At 38.9% G+C, this 23232-nt stretch overlaps 1 protein-coding gene across 1 annotated transcript in view; it reads right to left on the reverse strand.

The window, feature by feature from the left end:
* Window positions 1-23232, reverse strand: part of LOC122804911 (sterol 26-hydroxylase, mitochondrial-like) — a 755523-nt gene that overhangs the window by 170081 nt on the left and 562210 nt on the right. The window contains exon 7 of the mRNA XM_044075121.1: window positions 11448-11529. Within this exon, the coding sequence (XP_043931056.1) occupies window positions 11448-11529 (82 nt within the window). The remainder of the gene's footprint in view (window positions 1-11447; window positions 11530-23232) is intronic.

Genomic DNA, 23232 nt, shown 5'->3' on the forward strand with positions numbered 1-23232 from the left:
AGATGTGGTCATTCCTCTTAGACTTAAAAGTATGTTTAAAGCCCTGCCTGATGTCTAACTCGCACATTTGTTCAAAAATCTGAACTAATGGGTGCAAAGGAGGATTGAATGTACTCGCAATTCTAAATGGATCAGTTCCTATTCCATCTGAGTTTGCACCCATCATTAAATTGAAGTTCAATTTACGTGAAAATATATTGACATCAATTATAGTCTTTACTATGTCAGGTTTCTGTCCAGGAACATAGCCTTTTGACAGAAAATCAACAATGTCAATAGAGATGTCGACAGGAGAAAAGTTGTACACTTTAAAGTCACCTGTAGAGTTAATAATGATGACAGGTTTAATTTCCTCCCTTATAGTTACACCGTTATCTACTCCAGTGTCAACAGAAAAGCTGTCATACAGCTCCACTTCAACAAGCTCTAAATTGTTGTTGACAGAGTGAAGATTATTGTTGACAGGATAAAGATTGTTATTAACAGAAACGATTTTTACATCAACCAGTCTGGAACAGTCAGCAAGATTGTCAAGGCCACTGTAAGCTAAGAAGTTACTGTTGGTTAAGTCCTGTATGTCTTGGACCTCTGCTTGTTCGCCTGTTCTGAACATAATTGTTCTGTTGTTTGGGTTTGGTCCCAGTCTGGTGAGCATCCTGAAAATTCTGGTTCTGTTGTACTGGATTAACCTGTGGTTGATTATGGTTATGTAACCTCTCACTTTTCCTAACCTCATTTTGTGTCTGAAAATTCTCATTGTCCAATGCCATATTCACATTATGTGGCGCACTGTTGGCATTAGGTGTCAAGTTGACATTTTGATTCAAGTGTATGCCTGCATTAGCTCCTGGGTGTTCAGAAACTCCAGTCTGGGGGTGATTAGGACCATGCCACATTTGTGCTGATGATATAATAGGGTATGCAGTATTGTCCTTGTATGCCTTGAAGTCCTGATCAAGTTTTTTCACCTTATTATTTTTAAGCTTATCTAAGTATTGGTCTATACTAGTGAAAATACGACTGTACTCATATTTATATCGACCAAATTCATTATGAAGTTTAATGCTAGAGTCCATGACTCATGTATTAAGTTCATTGACCCATAAAGTGTAATGCTTAATCATTACTTTGAGTAATTCAAAACCTTGCCGGTCAAATAAAGCCACTAATTCTTGATAAAAATCTGAATCAGTTACTGTACCAGTAGGAAACTGAGAGCGCCGTAACCCTTTAGGGACAATTTTACATGTCAGGCACTCTCGAAAGTACGAGATTTCAAGTTGAAGCTTCTTGAGTTTGACAAGCATACTATCCAAGCTTCTCAATTTCTCAACTATATCTGGTGCTTAATCAGAATTAAAAGTGTTACCTCTGCTTTCCTCGAACCGTGCCAACCAAGTTCCCAGTTCCGGGAGGCCTATCAATGAATTATTACCATTGCCCATAGCCTTATTTCCAGGTTCTTGTGCTTGATTGAGTGCACTGTTATTGTTGAAACTGTTCGTCACCGCCTGTCGACTTCCCGTGCTGGGAAGCTGATGTCCCACAGCTTCAATGTTAGTTTGCGGTGCCGGTGAATTGTCCATAGTAGCGTTTAAATATCCCGCATTTTCGGTTCGGTTATTAACATCACTTATAGGTGGTAACAGGTCCCGGAGGGCTCATTGTTGTGTGTCCAGCTGCTCCAGTCTGGCACACAAAGAGTCCATTCTTAATAAAAGAGAGGGGTAAGAATTTGAAGTCACTGCTAGAACAACCGGCACTCAATCTTACGAGAACTGCCGGTATGTATAAATGCCAAAACTGCAATTATTGCAGATACATTAAAGAGACCAATAGAGTTACAATACAGAATTTCCATTGTAAGGTAAGACACAGATTTAATTGTAACTCTAAAATGGTTGTGTACCTAGCAGTGTGCCAAAAATGCCCTGCGTTTTATGTAGGAAAAACAGAGCGTAAACTACGTGAACGAATTTACGAACACCAATATGCTATAACTAAGAATAAATTGGATAATGCACTTGTCAAACACATTTCTAAATACACTGACCATGGCTTCAAATTTCTAGCAATTGATCAGGTAAACTATGACAGAAGGGGTGCGCCTGCACCTTTACTGTTAGAAGAATTGGAACTAATTTGGCAAATAAGACTGAATGCCTACATTTTTCCAGGTCTGAATGAGTCATGCTCAATAAGTAATGTTCTTAAATTAATGAGTTTAAGAAGATGATGTCAAGGTAATATGACCACTACTCTAACAACAACAACCTTGGTACACTTTTAATGTTTTATACACATACATGTTTTACTAACATTATTGTTTACCTCTTAGTCTTCATTTCTTATTGTTACCTTTTATTTATTTACTTTTTAAGTCTTCATTACTAGTATAGTAAACATTAAGACATTGTGATGCTTTAGTTATTCCTGGAAGGGCTTGTATTACTGCTCGTAGATTGTTACAGTTTAATTACTTCGTGCAACAGTGTAACAGAATCTTTTTAATTAATTGCCTTCTATGATTGGTTGACTACATTTCCTTGATTGTATTTTAAACAAGGGTTTTAATGTTTTTTGTATTTCTGAAGAAGTCTGCACACAGTGCAGATGAAAAGCGCTTTAAATAAATTGTTTAAACGGTGGAGCTTGGTTATTTCAGACTGTTGACTACTACAACTCTCTTGTTTGGATTTTTCGTTGTTTATTTCTTCTTTATTCACAGGAAGATTAAGGTTAGAGTAGTGTTAGGTAAGGGCACAGTTACAGTGTGGTGTGTGTGTTTGCAAAGCCACCCTGCAAAGCTATCACCTGCTAAACCTAACCCTGCCTTTGCCCCTAACATTAACCCTGCACCTTACCCTTTAGAAGCCCCTTCTATAACTCTATCACTTTTCAGACAAATTGGGTCTGAGTATGTGGTGTTTTTTTTTTATAATCCAATCACAAAATGAATCTCTATGTTTCCTTTTGACGTATTTTTTGGTTTAGATGTTTTGAGGTTTACAGTATATTGAATTTCAAAATGGTGGTATTGATTGGTTGAGTTTTGATATATCTGCATTTTGACAATTTACTATACGTATATATATATATATATATCTATATATATATATATATATATATATACACACACACACACACACACATATATATATATATATATATACATATATATATATCTATATATATATATATATATATGTATATATATATACATATATATATATATATATATATATATATATATATATATATATATAGGTCTACTTTGACCCATTGAAATTAGATTTCAGCAAAATGCAATGTCGCAAGTCCGGTTTCGCGAAAGTGCATTTATCCAAAAATGCACTTTCATGAAAAAACAGTTCACCAAACATTAAAAGAAAAAAATGCACTACACACATTTATGTAGGGGGACAAGCCACCCTGCACCCCCTACACTCCTGCTACTTATATATTCTAACTTAGAGATTGCATTGCATTGGGGAAAAGGGAATATTCCCTTATCCTCATTGTGAAATGATCTACAGCAAGCTCCCCTCCCATATACCAGTTAAAAAAACACCATACTTGCACCACCACTGTATTTTAGAACTGGCGAACTCTCTTCAGTGAACTGTTTTTTTGTGAAAGTGCATTTTTGGATAAAGTTACTTTCGCGAAAATTGACTTGTGAAATTGCATTTCACTGAAATGTAATTTCGATGGGTCAAAGTAGACCCATATATACATATGTGTGTGTGTGTGTGTGTGTGTGTGTGTGTGCATATATATATATATATATATATATATATATATATATATATATATATATATACATTTATCTCTTTCCTTATAAATATATATATATATATATATATATATATATATATATATATATATTTACAATTACACATATTTATTTCTTAGGATTTGCTTTTTAAGTATATTTCTTGAACAATGTTATAAACCAAGGCCAGTATTCTGCCCAACAACATTGCCCTACATGGAAGTCAAAGCTTTCACAGTTATGAGGCCAATAAAGAAGGACTTTATACATGTCATTTCATCCCGTGAATTCAAACTGTACAGTTTATGTTGTATAGTGCACTGCATATTTCTGACGCCTATCTTTGAATCTTGGCCTGACTGCGGACAATGTATCAAATTGTTAGGTACAGAAAATAATGTGCCTAACATTTTACTTATAGAATCTATGGATGTGCAAATTCTCAGGGAGTGGAACATTTCTTACAATCTCAAACAGGGATAAAATCCATAATTTTTATAAAAAACTCAGAATGACTCAAACAAGCTTAGTTATTTTGAATGTTTGTGTTGATGCAGCAGGGTTCTGAATCCATAGTGAATCTATGCAAACCACTTCATTTACATGTCTGTACTGTATATGAGATATCTAGCATTTTATTTGGGCAATGTTGTAGAACCGTAAGCCCCTGGGTGTGCAGTAGCAGGTCCTGCCTAAACCCCACCCAGCACCTAACACCCCATGATGTGTTAGAATAACGAATGAATATTCCTGTTGATGTCTTCAAAGACCACATGAATATTCATTGGGTATTCGGTACGTTAGCTTGAGGGGGTACTATAATTAGCTAATACTAAAGAACCCATACTATAACTCAAAGCAATATATTTTTTGCAAGGGGTATGCACTGCACACCCCCTGAAAATTAAATATACCAACTCCGAGTTCACACTACATTGAGGAAAAGGGTAAATTTCCTATTCTTCTCTGTACCACGATCTCCATTGAAAACTTTCAATGCATGATGTCACTGTCAAATCTGCATGGCAGTCAATCATGCATCATTTGCATACATCATCACTGCCATTTGGCATGTCAGTCACACAACATAAACATAGGTTCATACTAAGCTAACTGCCCTTGTGAGCCATTTTAAGCATAGCCAATTATCCCTTGTGAGACTCAAACCCTGCATCTTGTGCTTGCAAGGCAAACACCTTAACCATTAGGCCACCCTCCCAAGGCACTCCTGCTTCTGCCCAGACTGACCGGGAAGGTACTGTTCTACAACAATGCCATTATCTGAATTGATAGGTTCGGCTTTAATAAAAAAAAAAAAAAAAAAAGAAAACAGGTGGAAAAAAAGTTTTCCTCTAAATAAAGAACTTTTTTTTTCTTTTCACAACTCTGCTGTTGTTGGAGTGCACCTGTTTCTCTTTCCTTCTTTGCACATAAGTTCAAGAATAAGACAAGACAAAGCCAAAAATGTGACCATACTTAATCCTTTTCCTTCTGATTTATTCAGCACTATAGCTCTGCTGATTTTTCTCTCCTCCCTTGACTAATGCCTGACTGTACCATTGCAGATAGGATGGATGTGTTTTCTAGCCACCCTTTTCTCCTTTACCTTTTCATAAGCAAAAACAAATGATTCTGCTATTCTAGCTGCCCTCAATTTTCAGTGTTAGTAATAAATACATCCTTACAAGATAAAAACATACTAATATTTACACTGGCATTTGAAAATGGGAGATTTACAATTTTTTGCTGCTCTGCAAACTTGTTTTGTATTTTTGTCATTTATATATAACTTTTATTGCAGCCCTATCGGAGCACAATGTATGTAAAAAGTGTTTGAATATGTAAAGAGCATTTGAATATGCAGCACATATACTCCATGTGCAAGGGATATGGGTTGTCTGAGTACTATCAGTGACCATTAAGTACATAAGCAAAAAAAAATCTGAAATAAAAACATCCTCTGGACAAAAAAAATGGAAATGAAGGGATGGATTCACATATGTAAATATGATGGACGTCACAAGAATAAAAGAAACTAGTAAAATAAAAGAATATGAGCAAGTAAATCATGCTGTGACGGTATGTGATAAAGTGTGACAGAGCTCTAAAAGTCATACCCAAAGAATCAGAAGGAAAGCTAAAAAAATAATATTGTATGCTTTTTTAAATGTTCATATTATTCTTTGCCAAATTTGGTTAACACTAAGTAGTATTAAAACATTTTTGACCAATAACATATCTGCAAATCTAATTTTCTTTACCACTTGTTATCGCTGACCACTACAAAAATCAAACGTTTCACGAGGGCAGAATGCAAAATCAGAATTGTCCCTCAAAATTAAGGACTGCTAATAGGTACACAAAACTGAGTTGTTGACTAAGTTCATACATACTCACTTCACAGCTGCATACCGCTTAATTTCAAGGATCCCATAACACAATATGCCCCATACCGATTTAGATTTTAAGCCATGCTGTCATAGTGCCAATAGTAGGCAAAATGGAATGCACAAGAAATTTGAAGAGCCATTACGTGGACAAGTGGCATTAGGCAGGCTCAGGGCGGGGGGGTCATGCTATTAAAGTGCATGTCCCTGGAGTGGATGATGTTCCAATAAGTATGCCCTGTGCATGCTCACACATACAACAAAGTGCACCATTGCTGCCACATGCACAGTGGTACACAGGCCAAAGAGTGTCAGCACATCAAAATGCCAAACTAGTTCATCATGCCAATGGGGAGAAAATGTGGAGAGAGAAAGTAAGAAATTGTTATAACAAGCAGAGGAAAATACACAAGATTAACTATGCATTTTGTGGGAGTATACAAGGTAAGCATTGTATTAGAAAAATTTCATAAGTTGATGCAGGAAGAGATGACAAGATAAAAAGCCCATAGCTGCAGTACATATCAGAAATGGAGGGAATTATGGCAACATAACAGGGACAGGTAATTGGTCCTCTTATGGAGCTGGGGAATGAGTCCAATCATATGGAACATCCACAGTTAGTCATATACACACACACACACACACACACAGACACACACACACACACACACACACACACACACACACACACACACACACACACACACACACACACTAACCAGCATGTGTAATCCAAAAGTGTACATAAGTTGTTACAAGACCACAACAAAGGCAATGACTAGAAATGTTTACTACCAAGGAGACTGAGGTCACACATGTGGCACATGCATCCTAGGTAAATGAACTGCAGCCAATCCTTTTTGAGAATACTGTAGCTATGGCAGGGAGTGGAACAGGACATCAGTACTGTGTGTGGAATTAATAGGATTATATACCAGATTTGATAAGATGTAACCAATATGATGTTGCACAGCAAGAACAAGGCCTGGGGCATTGCCAAGGACATGTCCACCACATGAGGTGGAAGATCAACACAGGAGAAGCTCATAGAAAGTGAAGAGTTTCTGGTGTTTCTCTATATGAAACAGGTGCAGACCTTCATACCTTCTGGTGGTCTGATTGTGGGAATGGGCTGCTAATGACTGCACAAGTGTCTGTAGGGAATTCAGTTACTAGCAGCCATTGCATTGCTATATAGTACAGCAAACTGCATGTGATGTACAGCTTATTCAGCAAGTGGTTTCTACATATCTCTCCTCTCTGTTTTTTATCTGCAGTGCACTGCACAATAAGGTATGTAAGTATCCATGTAATATTCACAGATTCTGTCATATAACATTATGTCTGCTACGGATCCTTTTATTACTTTACTGCCACGAGTGTATTGTTTTTTATGGTTTCACAAGTTCTACTGCTTGATGTCAGCAGGTTGCTTGTAGCTGCTAATGATGGCAATGCCTACATGGCACAGTTAGCAACACTATCAGAGAAGGCCTCATACACATCCCCCACATCCTTGGAGCCTGAGTTGGGTCAGGCTGAAATGCTAACCTCATCTGGGTTTAGCAGATGTCCGATAGTTGTGTGCTTCACTAAGGCTACACAGGATCCCCCAACCCAAGTCACATATATGATGTGCACTGCTTCTGATGTCTGCATATATCCCATAACGGAGAGGTGGAGTGCTGTTTGGTGCTGCCATGACTCCAGGTCTGTTGCACATGGGGTGCAGCATTAGATCATAATCATCACATGTGCAGGTCAGTGATCCAGACAAAGACAGCTGCTACCCATACCATTATGGAAATGGTAAATGTGCTACATAGCAGGTGAGATAAACTGCAGCACATGCATAGCTTGCAGAATGGCATCCAGCATTCTGCAGTAACACTGAATACAGAAGACAGTGCTGCTTGGGTCACTGGGGCCAACATGCATCCACTAGTTCATCTATGCATAAGATGTCAATTGTCCTCTCATCTATCTCTACAGGTCCTGTTGTCCATAGCCATGGAAGGGTTTGGATTTGTTGTGGCCAGTCACATGCTGGGCATGCCCAAATGGCAGGGATTATTCCTGAGGTTGCACCATTGCTAGCTCTCACCACAGAGGCCACCAAATTTTGCTATGGCTAGTCACACATATGTGGTTAACAAAACTTAACAGTATCCACCCTATGACACATTAACAAGCTGTATTCTCTAACTCCTGTAGGTTTACACCATCACTATTCCTAGATGGCAGGTAGCTGGAATGCAATTGCTATATGTGGTTGTCACACTGGTCACAGATTCTGAACATCTGATGGCTTCTGATATGGGACACTAGAGTGCACATGCATGCTGCCATACTTCTGCATCATCCCTGTCATGGAACTCATTAAGTCCTGAGTCTGAAAGCTACTACAATACACATTGCCAATATTCATGACACAGGAGCTCCACACAGTCTATGGAGAATGTGATCCTTTTCTCCTCACAGCCTGCTACAAGATAGCATGGCTACCACATTCACCTCTCATGCGTCTGGACCATGTGACAGTGCTGCTCTCAATTGTAACTGAGTTCCCTCTCATCTGTACAAATGATGATGCCTGTGCCTTGCCAACCCCCAACCTGAGTGGGTAAAGTATTGTCTCAGTTTCAGAGTGGCCAGTTCATACATTGAACTGGATACTCTGAGTTTGATAATGCATATATCATTTTATTCTGTGTTGTCTGTGCCACGACCCATAGCTGTGGATCAGATACCACCTCTTTGCCAGTGTCATATGTACTGCATTTGCCTCTGCCTCACATAGGGTCTTGCTGTTGCTGTCTGTTTCTCTGATTCTCCTGTAACTGACTGCCCTGCTCCTCATCTGTTGGTCCAACAGGTATGGTGGGCCATGCTGGGATGTTTCTCTGCTGCAGAAATATTACAGCACAAACATGTCATATAGGATGCCACACACTACAAATGTCTGACTTCATGTTTCAGATGAATACAGCAGTGTCTCACTGGATACATCTAGGCAATGACATACCAGATGCATCTAGGCAGTGGCATCAACCCTTACATTGACCAGATACCCATTCCACAACATTCCATATCTCTGCATGCACAGTATTGTACACCATCTATATCATGGCTTGGGGGTTATGGATGAAGGATAGTAATCATCTATGGCTCTAATCCATACCAGTATCCCCTGCAATACACAGTGGTCAAACCATTATATGTGGCCTATTACCTGATTGCATGGTGACTGTATATAGCGGCCACTGTATCAGTAATCATCTGCACCTACCAAGTCGATGACCCTGTGTAAAGTCACCACGTATGAAATGTTGGCGTAGGCCAGATGTGGCAGATATGCGAATCATGGGAACTTACTGGGTGGTACATGTTCAAACTGCAAACCACCCAGGGAGCTCAGGGAGTGGAAGCCATTCCTGTTGATATATCTGTTTCCTTGTGGATCATGTGGGGCCTTGATGGATGATGTGTATAATCAATGACAAAAATGGGCAGTATTATAGAATGCCCACATAGTGGTGTGGTGGCTCACTCCTCTGCAGTCCTTGGAAACCACATATTCTCCTCCACTTGCAACAGCATATTGTCAAGGAACTGGTGTAGGATATGCAAGGCTAATGCCTGTAACATCCCTACATGTCTTTTATTGGTCACTGAAAGGTTCCTGTAGCTTGGCTGGTTAAACACATACATACCTTACTGTCCACTGAGATGGACAGTCCACACAGCCCCCTTGATTCCACATATGGACATCACAATTCACCAGGTTCCCATATGGTATCCCTAGCCACAACGAAGTGGTTCATAATATGCTTGTACGCCAAATACTGCTATGCTAGAGACACTGATGGTATTATCTGTATTGACATGAAAGGCTGTAGCACACCAAATTGCAGGCACAGGCTCTGGGGTTGGTCACTAACATATGTTACTCTATTATCGTTGCTGCTATCACATCATTCATTCCAGCATTTTGCATACCAGCAGTTCCTGGAATTCAAAATCAGAGACTGCTATGGAGTTGCATGCCTGCTTTATTTAATATTTAAATCTCTCTTGCATTTTCAGTGGCATAATTTGTATATTTGATGCCCCTCGTTTGCACCTAAAACCTTATTTCTATATCATTATGCAGTCTTTTGCATACCCTGCATACCACATTAGTTATCTCTTAATACAGCTGTTCAACTTGTGTTTCTGAATCACCTTCTCTGTGAGTGTCATCTCTTTTCACATTATTTTGTACTGTACAATGCACTGTCTATGAGTACCAGACATTTTCAAACTACATTACTACATACTTACCACAACATCTGTTTATTATGTTAGAATTGTTTTGTATCAGTTAGAGATGCACATTTCAAACATTTATCATTTGCAGCTAGCCTAAGCACATACAGACCATTTCTAGCTGGCCTATCCTTATACTGTGCAGTCACTGCACAGCTTTCTCTAGAATATGAAAATTTAACTGCAGTATAAAGTGTTTGATTTCCTACATAAAAATTAAAAGCTCCAGTGTGTTTTGAGGGTTATGATAAGAAGAAATTAATCTCTTTTTATGATAACTTAACTTTTGTAACATAGGCTAGTGCCACTGAGCTGGCCGTCTTCTTAACAGAGAAGATATGATATGGTTTTACTTTTTATGAAAACACTGTATTGGTAGAAATGAAAAACATTTGAAAATAGAGCACCTCTGTAGTTATTTTGACCAACAGGTTGTGGTGGGCTTTGTTTCCCTAAATGGGAGGGATTTGAAGTGCAGCCCCTCATTGATGTGCATGTGTGTGTGTGTGTGTGTGTGTGTGTGTGTGTGTGTGTGTGTGTGTGTGTGTGTTTGCCTGTTTCTCAACATAGTGGGCAGAGATGCAGGCTTCACAAGGGACTAGAAACAGAAAGATATTCATAAAGGAAAGGCAAACTGTATATCACTCCACAGACTCTTGAATACCTGCCAGCCCAAGCAAAGCAGCCTGTCAAGTTGCTAAAGAAATGTAATTCACTGATTGCTTTAACATCAGTCATTGATATTGTTTCATTTCTGTTCAAAATCGGGCACAAAGTGACCAATATTCTTTTAAATTAATGCATTTAATGTTTACGAAGGGGACATCTAAATATTTGCCTGCAAGCTCATTAAAAATCCTAACTTGTAATTTAATTCAGCTGCCTGATACACTGCACAGATCTGGAACCAAATGCAGACACAGAAGTTTCATTTTTACAGGAAGAAAAACAACATTCTTAGCAAGTGTTCCAACCTTTTTGGGAAACCAATAGTCCTGCAATATGACTTCATTCTCAATTATCCAGCGTCCATTCCCATGAACCACAGGATAAAGTCTGAAATGAAAAAAAACATGTGTTTTGAAATGCATTATATTGCTGCTGACTGTCACTGACAAATCTTTGTAAAAGAGTTTATCACTTTATGAAGAAAGTTTATAAGAGCAGTACTATAACTTGCATGTTAACAATTACTTGTTTACAGTTAAACGTTATTTGCAATTACAGTTGCTACAAGTCCAGCTGCAGATTGTTACAGAAGTAGGAATATTAACAAACAAAACAAAATAGTGCTTTAGACAAGTTTGCTTATTCTGTCTGTTCTGAGATTACCCTATATTATGCTATTGATTCTTGATTGTCCACTGCCTTAGCTTAGCAATCAAACATTTCTGGAATGATACATGTGTGCAGGAAATTTGAGGTCTCGGTTTAGGCAGAAAGACCAATACAACTGGGTATTCACAGCTGCAGTTTTGATTTATCCTTTTGAGTGTCTGACTGAAGTGGTCAGCCTGGACAGGAAATCAGAAGCACATAATTAAGGTGCATTGAGTTGTTTACACCAGCTGAATTTTCATCTGAGCAATAACTTGCTGAATCCTGTCTACAGTCCTTTAATACATGCGTTCAGTTTAGTGCATGGTCAGAACACAGCCCTAATGATAGTAAGTAGCCTTACTATTTACAAGAAATAGTTCCCTCTCTCAGCTGGCTACAGGATCAGGCAACTGTTCAGTTCTTCCTTAAAATTTACATCCGACAGTATAATTTCCTGAAACACTGAAAACTGCCTTCTTCTAAACACATATATTGCTTTTTCAGTAGCTAAAATAACTTTCCCCTGGAAGAACTTTATACCCATATTCACCCACAGACTCATTACATTATAATGACTCTGGGCATGCCCTGTCTTCTGTCTATGATTGGCATAACAGGTACAGTTGTTTCCTAGTCCTGTACTGTCATTCTCCAGCTCAGGTAGCTTTACTGATACTGTAACGCTACATAAGGCAGGCATTGCTGCTGCACTTTTGAGGTGGGTACTAAGAATATGAACTCATAATGACATCCCAGTTGTGATGCCCTAAATTCACCCTGATAGCTCCAATCCCCTAGCCTGATCTCAACCATTTATCCTTGTATAAAGTGTCACTACCAATTTCAGGAACCTCAGAAATTATCACAATGACTCAGTAAGCTTTCATGATTTACTCCTCAGCTTTCAAAGTGATGAACATACATTGGTTCTGAAAAATGAATTGCAGATTAGCAATGGACTAGTCACCCAAAGTGAACTTAAGCATGAGTCCCACTTGAGTCACTTTATTATTTATTTATTTTATTGGTACTTGCATATTATCGCAACCACATTTTAGCAGTTACGAAGAGCGCATACCTGCAGACAGACGACTGCCTGAAACACTTCAGCCGTCTGATAATAGTCCTTACTAATGTGCAAAAAGTTTAAATGACTTTCTGAAATGGCAGACCTTAGAAAATGACAAGAAGTACCCACCCTGGTATCACCTGTTGGCATCTTGATAGTAAGGGATATGTAACTGATGTTTTCTTCCATTGTACGAATCTGCATTGAGAATCAAGGATTTATACTTCTTTTGGCATCGTGTCATGTTACAATGTATGCCATTTCTGAAAGTAATGTAAACTTTTTGGCCCATTTCTAAGGATTATCATCAGCATTTGCAAGTGTTTCGGGCACTTGTTTCCCTGCAGGAATGCGGTTTTCAGTTGTGAAAGTGAAACGACACTGTGGAGCGGGGACCGCCTACGACAACACCAGGAAAGGTATTCCTCTGTTCAAGGAACAGCATAGTAAGTGTTTGGAAAGTACAACACCAACTGTTGCAGTAGTAAGTGTCACAGAAAGGGTTACAAGGAGCTTCATTTTCGAGATCCTCCTTCAGTTCCCCTGCTGTACTGGTCAGTTTAGTACAGCACATGGTTGGATGCTGTCATTCTTTGTAAAAAAAAAAAAAGTAATCTATGACAAATGGTATCCCTCTGGCATTTGTTTGCAAGAGGGTTGCTTTCCTTTCTTCTTCTTCGTGGTCCACTTGCACAAGCAAACCAAGACAAAGGTAATTCGGAGTTTACATAGCCCATTACACTTACACATACAGCCCTGTCTTGTAAACATAATGAGTTACACAACAGAACAAATGTGGTTGCGATAATACGTAAGTACTATTTTATTTATAGGCCAGGTTGAAAACTGATCCAAATAGACTATTCTCAGGCTTGACACAGAGAATACAGTTATATAACAGATGGAATCAAACATTAAGAAGAGATATTGAATACAAAACAAGCTATTAAAGCAATAGAGTAATCATTTTGCATTTGGACATACAGTAGGTTTGTAGTCTGGAAAATAGTCTTGCATCAGTCAAAGTCCACAGGTTATGTGACAAGTAAACAAGACAAAAACAACAGTGTAAAAATAAATTACAATTACTGATAAATTCGCTCTACAGGGTCATTAGCTATTGTATGTGCGACAATTCTTACTAAGTGGTTGATGATCATGTCACAGAGTGGTATCAATGGAGGCAGAAGTAAGATGGGATAAAGGATAGAGGAGAGAGTTAAAGATTGTCCCCATGATTCATAACAAATCATGTAGGCTTTGCATGATGCCTACATGATGTTTATGTGTTAGCACAATGATTAGAAGTGCTAATGACATATGCTTGGTCCTTATCATGCTTACATGAATACAAACATGTTTCTATGGCAGGTAACAGTGTTGGCAGCCACAAAAATGTGCTGAAGAGCACAAGCACACACAGTAAACAAACAGGCTTGCCTATTGGCAAACCTGTTAAGTGTGCTCATGCAGACAGCACAAAGAGCTACTTAGGGAAAATAATGCAAGCTGTACCAGGTAGAGAAAGTGCACTGAGTGTAATGTGCACATAAATCAAACATATGGATACAGAAATAAGTAAAAGGGGGAATAAACAACATGGGCAACTACAATAAAACCAAGCTGGGAAAGTACACTGAGGACAATGTGCACAGAAATCAAAGATATGTATAATGAAATATATAAGAGGGGAGTGTAAAAGTTCAAATTGTACTAAGATAATTGATTTAAAGGTGCTTATGCCACAAATACAATTTTGTAATAATAAAATTGTGCAATATATATGTCATAATAATTAATGGTGGTCACACTTCCTGTGCAAATATAGGTAAATAAAAACAGACATGATATTACAGGATGTGAGAGTTACAAAAAGTAATATTGTAACAGAGGGGATTAAATGAGATATAAATGGGATTGACGTGCTGAGCTGAGATAACAGCTAATAAGGTGAATACATACATTAGGGGATATTTGCATAGCATACATTTTGTTAATATAACATGGTGGAAAATAAAAATGGCTCAGAAGCCACAATCTCCATTTGCAAGAATCTAACCCATGCCATCAATATTACCAATGAGCTGTGTATTATCAGTGTATGTCACAGAAACAGGCATATCACATGTATGAGGAGGATCACACATGAAGGGAATTATGCACTTTAATATTCTAATGTGCATGGATCCCATATATAGGTGTTTGTGGCCTCACAAATGTGGAAGCAAAATGCGACAAAAGTAATACCCTTGCCCAAGACACAGTTATTGTGCAGACAGATAAGAATAGATGCAAACACCACACTATGATGCGATTTATTCCACAGAGCTGTAAATTATTGGCATCTGCCACAGGAGATAGCAATGGATATTGTCAAAAGAACTGAAATTAATGTGTAAATTAAGAATGGATCCCTGATAAGGAATGTCATATTAGCATGTCAGACTGATGGCAATTAATTGACTATGCTCATGTGTACACAATTGTGATTAGTCCTATATCAATGGTCCTTGGTCAAGGAAGGTTACTCTGTAATTTTGTATACATACCAACAAAGAATTGGAGCACACTCATGTACAATGTAGTACTCAATGCATATGCCATAGGAGTACTTGCACCATGGTATTGGCAGAGCAAATTTCTACTGCCATAAAGTCCAAACATAAGTTCACATGTGTCCGTGCAATATATCAAAGGATAATGCTGATGTCATACAATGGCTGCTGGCTGGATACAGTACATTCACACAAAATGATTCCCTATGCTAGAATTGTACATCAAGCTGTACAACTCCTCCAACTAACAATACGGCTGCGAATCACATGCGTGACAGTGGAACTGTTATCACTGCTGTTGAGCTCCACCTATGTGAAGTCACTAAATCAGATGTACTTTATTTGCCCATAACTTTTACCTGATAAAATAGATGAGGGAGGCCTCTGTCACTATATAAATACATATTTGATTTGGGGTGGCTATCATTCCTGCAGAACAGTTAAGGATACAAATGCTTACAGTCAGACAGTGCAGGTGTGGAACACTTGAATAAGTGGGATCGATGAATGTGCCATTGTATCACCAATTGTCATATGTTTGGTTATGTGAAAGCTTTATATCATGTTATTGAATCAAGGAATATGTGTCCCTGTAATTACTTTGAAATGTTCTTGATCTATATCAGACAGCAGTGCTTGAGGTTAAGTATACCCAAAGACATCTGTGGCCTCCTGCTGTTGCTTCTGTGATGGTGAACAATAATTATGTACAATGTGAATATAATCCCATACTGGAACACGTCTTACTAAGTCAACAACATACATTACATCGACTCATGTCCTCAATCCTGATGAGGAGTCTTACTACAACTGGTATGAAAGGACAAAGTAATCAAATTACAGCATCAGTCTTTAGTACAGCATTTCAAAATGAAAACAAACTTTTGTAAAAGGAAACCACATTTGCACATCAATATAGCACATGTGGGTGGCAACATTTTTAACCACCTGTACACTGACAGCAATGTCAGGATTTGAACTATATACCCAATATCACACGCTAACAAAGGTTTTCTGAAACACAAATGCCACTTGAGATTTATTTTACAATGGTGACACTGCATGTTTCAATGGATGACATCACCTTTGTGTATTACATCAATGATTCCATTAAAAAGTAGTCACACAGCACAACCACATTGTGTAGATAAAGATCGTGCATGTATTTGCAACGTTTTCTGCACAGTGACATAAAGAAATACACATTCCCAGAAAACATTCAGTTCTATATTCAAATTCCCTAACTATCTACTGGCACAATTTACATGCAAGTGTATTATATGCACATGCCACAGGAGAAGTCTGACTGCATGTGATCCATGCTGCATTTATCAAGAGATGACATCAGCTGTGTCTTGCAAAGGAGGTTCTGACTATTGCATTCAAATGCCCTACCTATCTACTGACACAATCAACACAAGTGTATTATAGGCATGTGCCACATAAAAAGTCTGATTGTATGTGAGCTACAGTGCATCTTTGAAAGGATGACACCAGCTGTGTCTTGCAAAGGAGGTGTGTGTGCAAAAATGATTTCTACAGTTATGCGGGATTCTAAATGCTATTAATGCTAAGAGGTGTCAGACACACTTGCATCCATTTACACACACACACACACACACACACACACACACACACACACACACACACACACACACACACACACACACACACACACACATGCACACACACTTAGAATGCTGTGGGATTAGTACTTCCCACCTAGCTAGTTCCACAGTCTAGAGGGCACAGTAATTAATACAAGCACCAATGCAAACTACACTGTAAGAGTGCACTTTATAGAGCATGACATCATTGTTGTATTGCAGAGAAGATGATGTTGGGAGAAGGGTTTGGCACTGACATGGACTCGCCCTCCACTGTAAAGGTTTCTTCAGGCTGCTAGTTCAATAAGGCCAGCAGTATGTCAGGTCATATTTACATTACTCTATTCACAATCCAGAAATGTACAAATATACAAATGCAAGTTGACTTCTGTGACATTAGAACCCCTATCTACCTAGTTACACAATCAGAAGACACAGTACTTAATACATGTCTTATTGACTTGTACAATATTTATTTTTTCCTCACTCCTCCCTTGTAGATTAGTAGCAACGGATATGCACTTCCGACTCTCTCTGCGGCCAGTCTTGATTGCGATAGGAATTCTGAGACATTGTAGAAATTGTCTTATGTATATAGATTCATAGGTTCATAGATTAGTACTAGGCTAAGTGCCCTTATGGGCCATTTTAAGTCTAGCCAATTGCCCCATGTGAGAATCAAACCCTGCACCTTGTGTCTGTAAGGTAAACACCTTAACCATTATGCCAACCTCCCACAACCAACTTATTCTTAATAAAACAGTATGCACAGATACATTATGCCAGAGGTGTCAATACACTTTACCGCTGGAGGCACAACTCTTTCATACAATCAAAACTAATCCTATAGAGGTTGTCAGTGACACTTGCATTACACCTACTGCACAGGGTAATTACTCTAAACATAAAACTTCTTATGTTAAGCCACTTAGAGGTAACCTTCCTAAAACACTAAGAAATCCTACACAGTACAATCAAAGAAAGGATCCTCAGCCTTCATGTAAACACTCCATTAAAACAGGACCCACAGCTACACATAGTAACAATGTATCCAATGCCTCCAATGCAAAGCCCTTAAGGCAAACTAACACACAGCCAAATTTTCTGGTCATTGGTGATTCTGTAGTGAGGCACATTGATGTCCCCCTCACCAAACTGAGTAAGAAAAGAGTCACGGTTAGTTGCCTTTCCGATGCTAGGATCCATGAAGTCACACATGCACTCAGGTCATTGAACTAGTACTAATACGACTGTCATAATGCATGTGGGTGTTAATGACCAGAGATGTATTCCCTTGACTATATGAAGTGAAACATGATAAGCTGCCTCAGTAAGTTGCAGGCAGGTATGAGCCTAGCACTGAGCAACATACTACCTCCTCCAAGGATGATGTCATGCTACCAACAGAAAATGGTTGATTTTATTAATTGGCCTAGTCTTTGGTGTCAGTCTACAGGGGGTACAATATCTGATGGCCTGGGAGGACAAGGTTGACAGATCATACTGATTTGCCAGTGGCCTGCACTTATCCCCTCTAGTCTTTCTGATATTGGCCAAGACCTACTCCATCCCCACAGTGTGTTTTTCGGCAATGCCAAACTGATAAACCTACCAACTTAACTGAACCTATGAAGCAATATCTGAAAGTGGTACTGCTCACTGCTAGAATTCTTAATAAGAAACTGGCCTCCCTTCAAGACTTTCTTTCCATGGAGAGTGTAGACATCTGTGTAGTAATGGATACATGTTTTGAAGTCACTGACAGTACCCCAGCAGTGCAATGCTATAATGCCTTTCATACCTTTAGACCAGCTACTGCACAGGAGAGTACTAAAGGTGGAGGACTCTCAGTCTGTATTAAAAACAATCACACATCCAGACTAGTTAAAGTGTATGACACACTGGAACCCCTACATGTGCAATTCAACATAAACAGAATACCATACCATATCCTTGCAACCTACAGGTCCCTCTTCATGTCCCAGGAAACCCATGCTATCTATCTCAATGTACTAACGCCCTTCACCGCTCAGCCCAATATGACATTCATGGGGGATCTCAACTACCCCTCTATAGACTGGAATCCTATACCACCTCTAATGTACAAGCCCAGTGATTCCTAACTTTGTTAATACCAACATCCTATAACAGTCCATTCTCCTACCAGGGGTACAAACATCCTTGTCCTTGCACTCACGAACATGGGGGGGGGGCAAAGTTCTTCATTCAATGTAATATCTTCGCTCATCAGATCTGACCATAAGGCAGTATTACTTCAAATAAAAATTAAATCTGGGCATCCAGCAAAACCAAAAACATTTGGGAACTATTCCAAGGCTAACATCTCTTTACTAAGCACCACCTTGGCTAAATTCTAAGTACCCCCAAAACCAGTAAATACCATAGCATACACTTAGCTATTTACAAAATCTCTGTACAGCCATAGTGATAGCTGTATAGAGGAGCTGTGCTCTCTTGTATTACAAATAAGACAAAGTCAAAAGACAGGCCACCCTGGAGGAATAACAGTATCAATCGGTTATACAACAAAAGAAAAAAATCTTGGCCAAGTGTAGGAGGTACAAAGCCATACATACTAAAAACCCACTGACCAATCTAAACAGGTAGCTAAGAGGGTTAATTAATAGTTCCAAGGCTACATTTTTACACAAAAAAATAACTTCTCTGGCAAAGGACAACCATAAAGCTTTCTACAGCTATGTCCGTAACCTCAGAGGAAGTACACAACAATGCACAGAACTTATTGTAAATGGCATCACCCACTCTGAACCATCAGCTATTGCCAACCTTTTGGCTGACAGGTTCAGCTCAAATTTCTCCCCCCCATGATAGTCCAGAGGTAATACCATATAACACAATCCCCACAACTATTATTAGGGAACAGGTCATCAATGCACTTTCTAAGGCCAAAAACACTTGATGGGCCCTGATAACATCCCAGGATGTTTAATAAATAGCATGAAACACAGCCTCTCTGATGCACTTGGATCACTTTTCAACTAGAGCCTTCAGTCAAGCTTTGTTTCCAAGGAATGGAAGATGGCTATAATAATTCCTGTGCACAAAGGAGGTCCAACCACTGATGGTAATGATGGGCCCATAAGTCTTACCAGCATCATATACAAGGCCATGGAAAGAATCATCATGGACACAATAAATGAGGACATAGGCAACCTGTAAACACTGGACCTGTCACAGTTCGGCTTTGTTAAATGAAGGTCATGCCTACTAAATCTGGTGGAGTTTTTTTGAGAGGGTCGGCAAAGCACTGGATGAAGGTAAGACTGTGAACACAACCTACCTCAACCTTGCCAAGGCTTTTGATACAATTCCCCACACAGGCATTATAGAGTAGCTCACTAATTTAGGCATAAACCCTTTTATCACTCACTGGATAGTAAACTGGCCCACTGATAGGACACAAGAGGTAAAAAAAAGAGTCAGGCCACCTCCACCAAGACATCAGTCACTAGCAGATTCCCCAAGGGCTCCATACTTGGCCTGCTCCTTTTTGCCATCTATTTTTTCAGAAATGGAAGTAAATGCTGAAGTTTTATGGCTGACTCAGTTTGTAGAAGATTGCAAACTGGGGGTTATCACTGACTCCCCTGCTGACACTAGCATTCTTCAAGAAGGTCTACCTTTGACTGACAAATTGTGTTAAAGCCATGGTCTTAAACTCAATGTTAAGAAATGCATAAATGTACCCATTGGGAAGTCAACCATCCAAGCTATTTACCATGCTGATAATAAACCCCTGAGAGTTGACTCAGTGGTTAGGGATCTGGGTATTCACATAGTCTGTAGCCTTACCTTCAACCACCACATGGTCACAATGGTGGGAAAATCCTTTTATGTTGCATAACTCATAAGTTAGGGCATGGCATCTAGGTCTAAAGAGGTCATTATCCCACTGTTGTCTACCCTTATTAGACCAGTCATAGACTACAATGCTCCCTTTGGTATGTACCTGGCTGGCATATACAGCAACTAGAGCAACCTCAGAGGCTTTTTACAAAAAGAAATCGAGGAGTAACAAACCTGCCTTATGCAGAGCACTGTAAATCCCTTTCCTTCTATTCAGTCTCCTATAGACTGCTGAGGGGTGAGCTATGCCTGGCTTACAAAGCATCCACAAACCCCACACTTATGAATCTCCTACATATTCATAAGTCAAAGAGTACCAGAAATACAAGGTCTAGGGATTTGAATTTTGTCTGTGACTTAAAGACAACATGCTGGAGAGACAGATATATGTCTCAAATACTTACCTTCATATGGAACAGGCTATGAAGCTGAGATTTTCTATTACCCAGTTTAAGTGCAACCTAGACCAGCAGAAGGGGAATAGGCACCCATGAACCTTATGGACAGGAGATAGCTTATACATGCCTGGCTCTCATTGTCCTTTTGGATACAGGACATCATTATTCTTTCAGGAAATTTTGGCTAGGCTTAGAAAGCTCTCCCCAGGGTAATTAGCCTAGTAACAGTCTATGAATCTATGTGCCTGCATAGAAGTCTGACTTCTGTAGTGTGACAGTGCACTTTATAGAGGATGACATAATCATTGTGTTGCAGAGAAGGTGATGTTGGGAAAAGGGTCTGACATTGATGTGGACTTACCCTCCTGTGTAAAAGTTTCTCTAGACTGTTAGTTCAGTGAGGTCAGCACTATGTAAGGTCATATTTACATAACTTTATATGCAACCCATATACACACAAGTTGACTGCTAGGAGATTAGAACCCCCTACCAATCAAGTGGATACAGTACTTAACACAAGTGCCACCACAGAAGTCTGACTTCTACAGTGTGAGAGTGCACTTTATGGAGGATTGCATCATTGTTGGGTTGCAGGGAAGATGATGTTGGGAGAAGGGTCTGACACTGATATGGACTCATCCTCCAATGTAAAAGTTTCTCAAGACTGCTAGTTCAGTAAAGCTAATAGTACATTAGGTAATATTTACACGACTCTACACACAACCCGTCATACACTAACAAGTTGACTGGTTTGAGATTATAACCACCTACCTATCTAGTAACACAATCTAGAAGAAACAGTACTTAATGCAAGTGCCACCAAAGAAGTTTGACTTCTATGATGTGACAGTGCAGTGTACATAGGATTAGTGTCTCATTCTGTATTACAGAAGTTATTGTGTTTTTAAAGTTTTTGTGCAAAGCCATATTTGTTGATATGAAAGAGTTGAGTGCAAACTTCTGAGCAATGATACGTGCACACTGCTGACATGTCAGCTATGCTGTTATTAATGTATATTGCAGATTGGAGACTGAAATGTACCTGTTTTACATGATGTTGTGTAGAAGAGACACACATACAGTACTTGTGAAACACAGGACAGACAATTAAGAATTCATGGCTCATCAGGTTAGGATGATGGTATGTGAACCTTAATGAATGCTACTTATATTAGCAATGGTATCTGCTCATGCATGGGCAATGTGCACTGTTAATACAAAATAATCCTAAATGTTCCATTGCAATAGAACTAAGTAATGATGAAGTGTGTGTGCCAAGGCTCTATGTGGTTGTATATCATTTGCAAGTGAAAGTTCTGCAGTGCAAACATAACTGTACAGAATTAAGTATTCAGTCAATCACACAGTTCACTGCAGTTCATTTGTCTACAGTCAGCCATTTCCATGTAATGAAGTAATAACATGCAGGGATAATACTTACTTGTGTTGAAAATCTCTTCCTAAAGTGCAGCGTGAAAAAAATAATTTCTGCAGATGCTAGCAAAGTATTAGCACCTGCATGAGTCTAATTTGAGGTGTTAACTTTCAATATGAAGTAGTAGTGTTCTGTGGTGCTTACTGCCAACCTTTGTTCAAATAAGGAGCGCAGCAAATAATGTCTGACTGTGATGAAATGTAGAACAATTTGTTTTATGTTAATGTTTAATGTGTCATGATGTCAACATTTGTCATGGCAGTATTTGCTCAGTGCCTTGCAGGTATACATTTTGCATATTGGACTCTACCTTTGGCATGTTAGGGCTAAAGCTTAATTCAAAAATGAATTTTTGTGCTTGCCTTCCTAAATGTGTGATATCAGGCAGTGAGCAAACAGGGCTCACTGCTGAAGGAAAAAAGTGAAACCTCTGCACAAATGCTGAGGACTAAAAGTGAAGGATTTCTTATGGGCCATTTCTGTACAT

This window comes from Protopterus annectens, chromosome 6.part0, assembly GCF_019279795.1.
Source record: "Protopterus annectens isolate FY-2018-M chromosome 6.part0, PAN1.0, whole genome shotgun sequence".
NCBI lineage: Eukaryota > Metazoa > Chordata > Ceratodontiformes > Protopteridae > Protopterus > Protopterus annectens.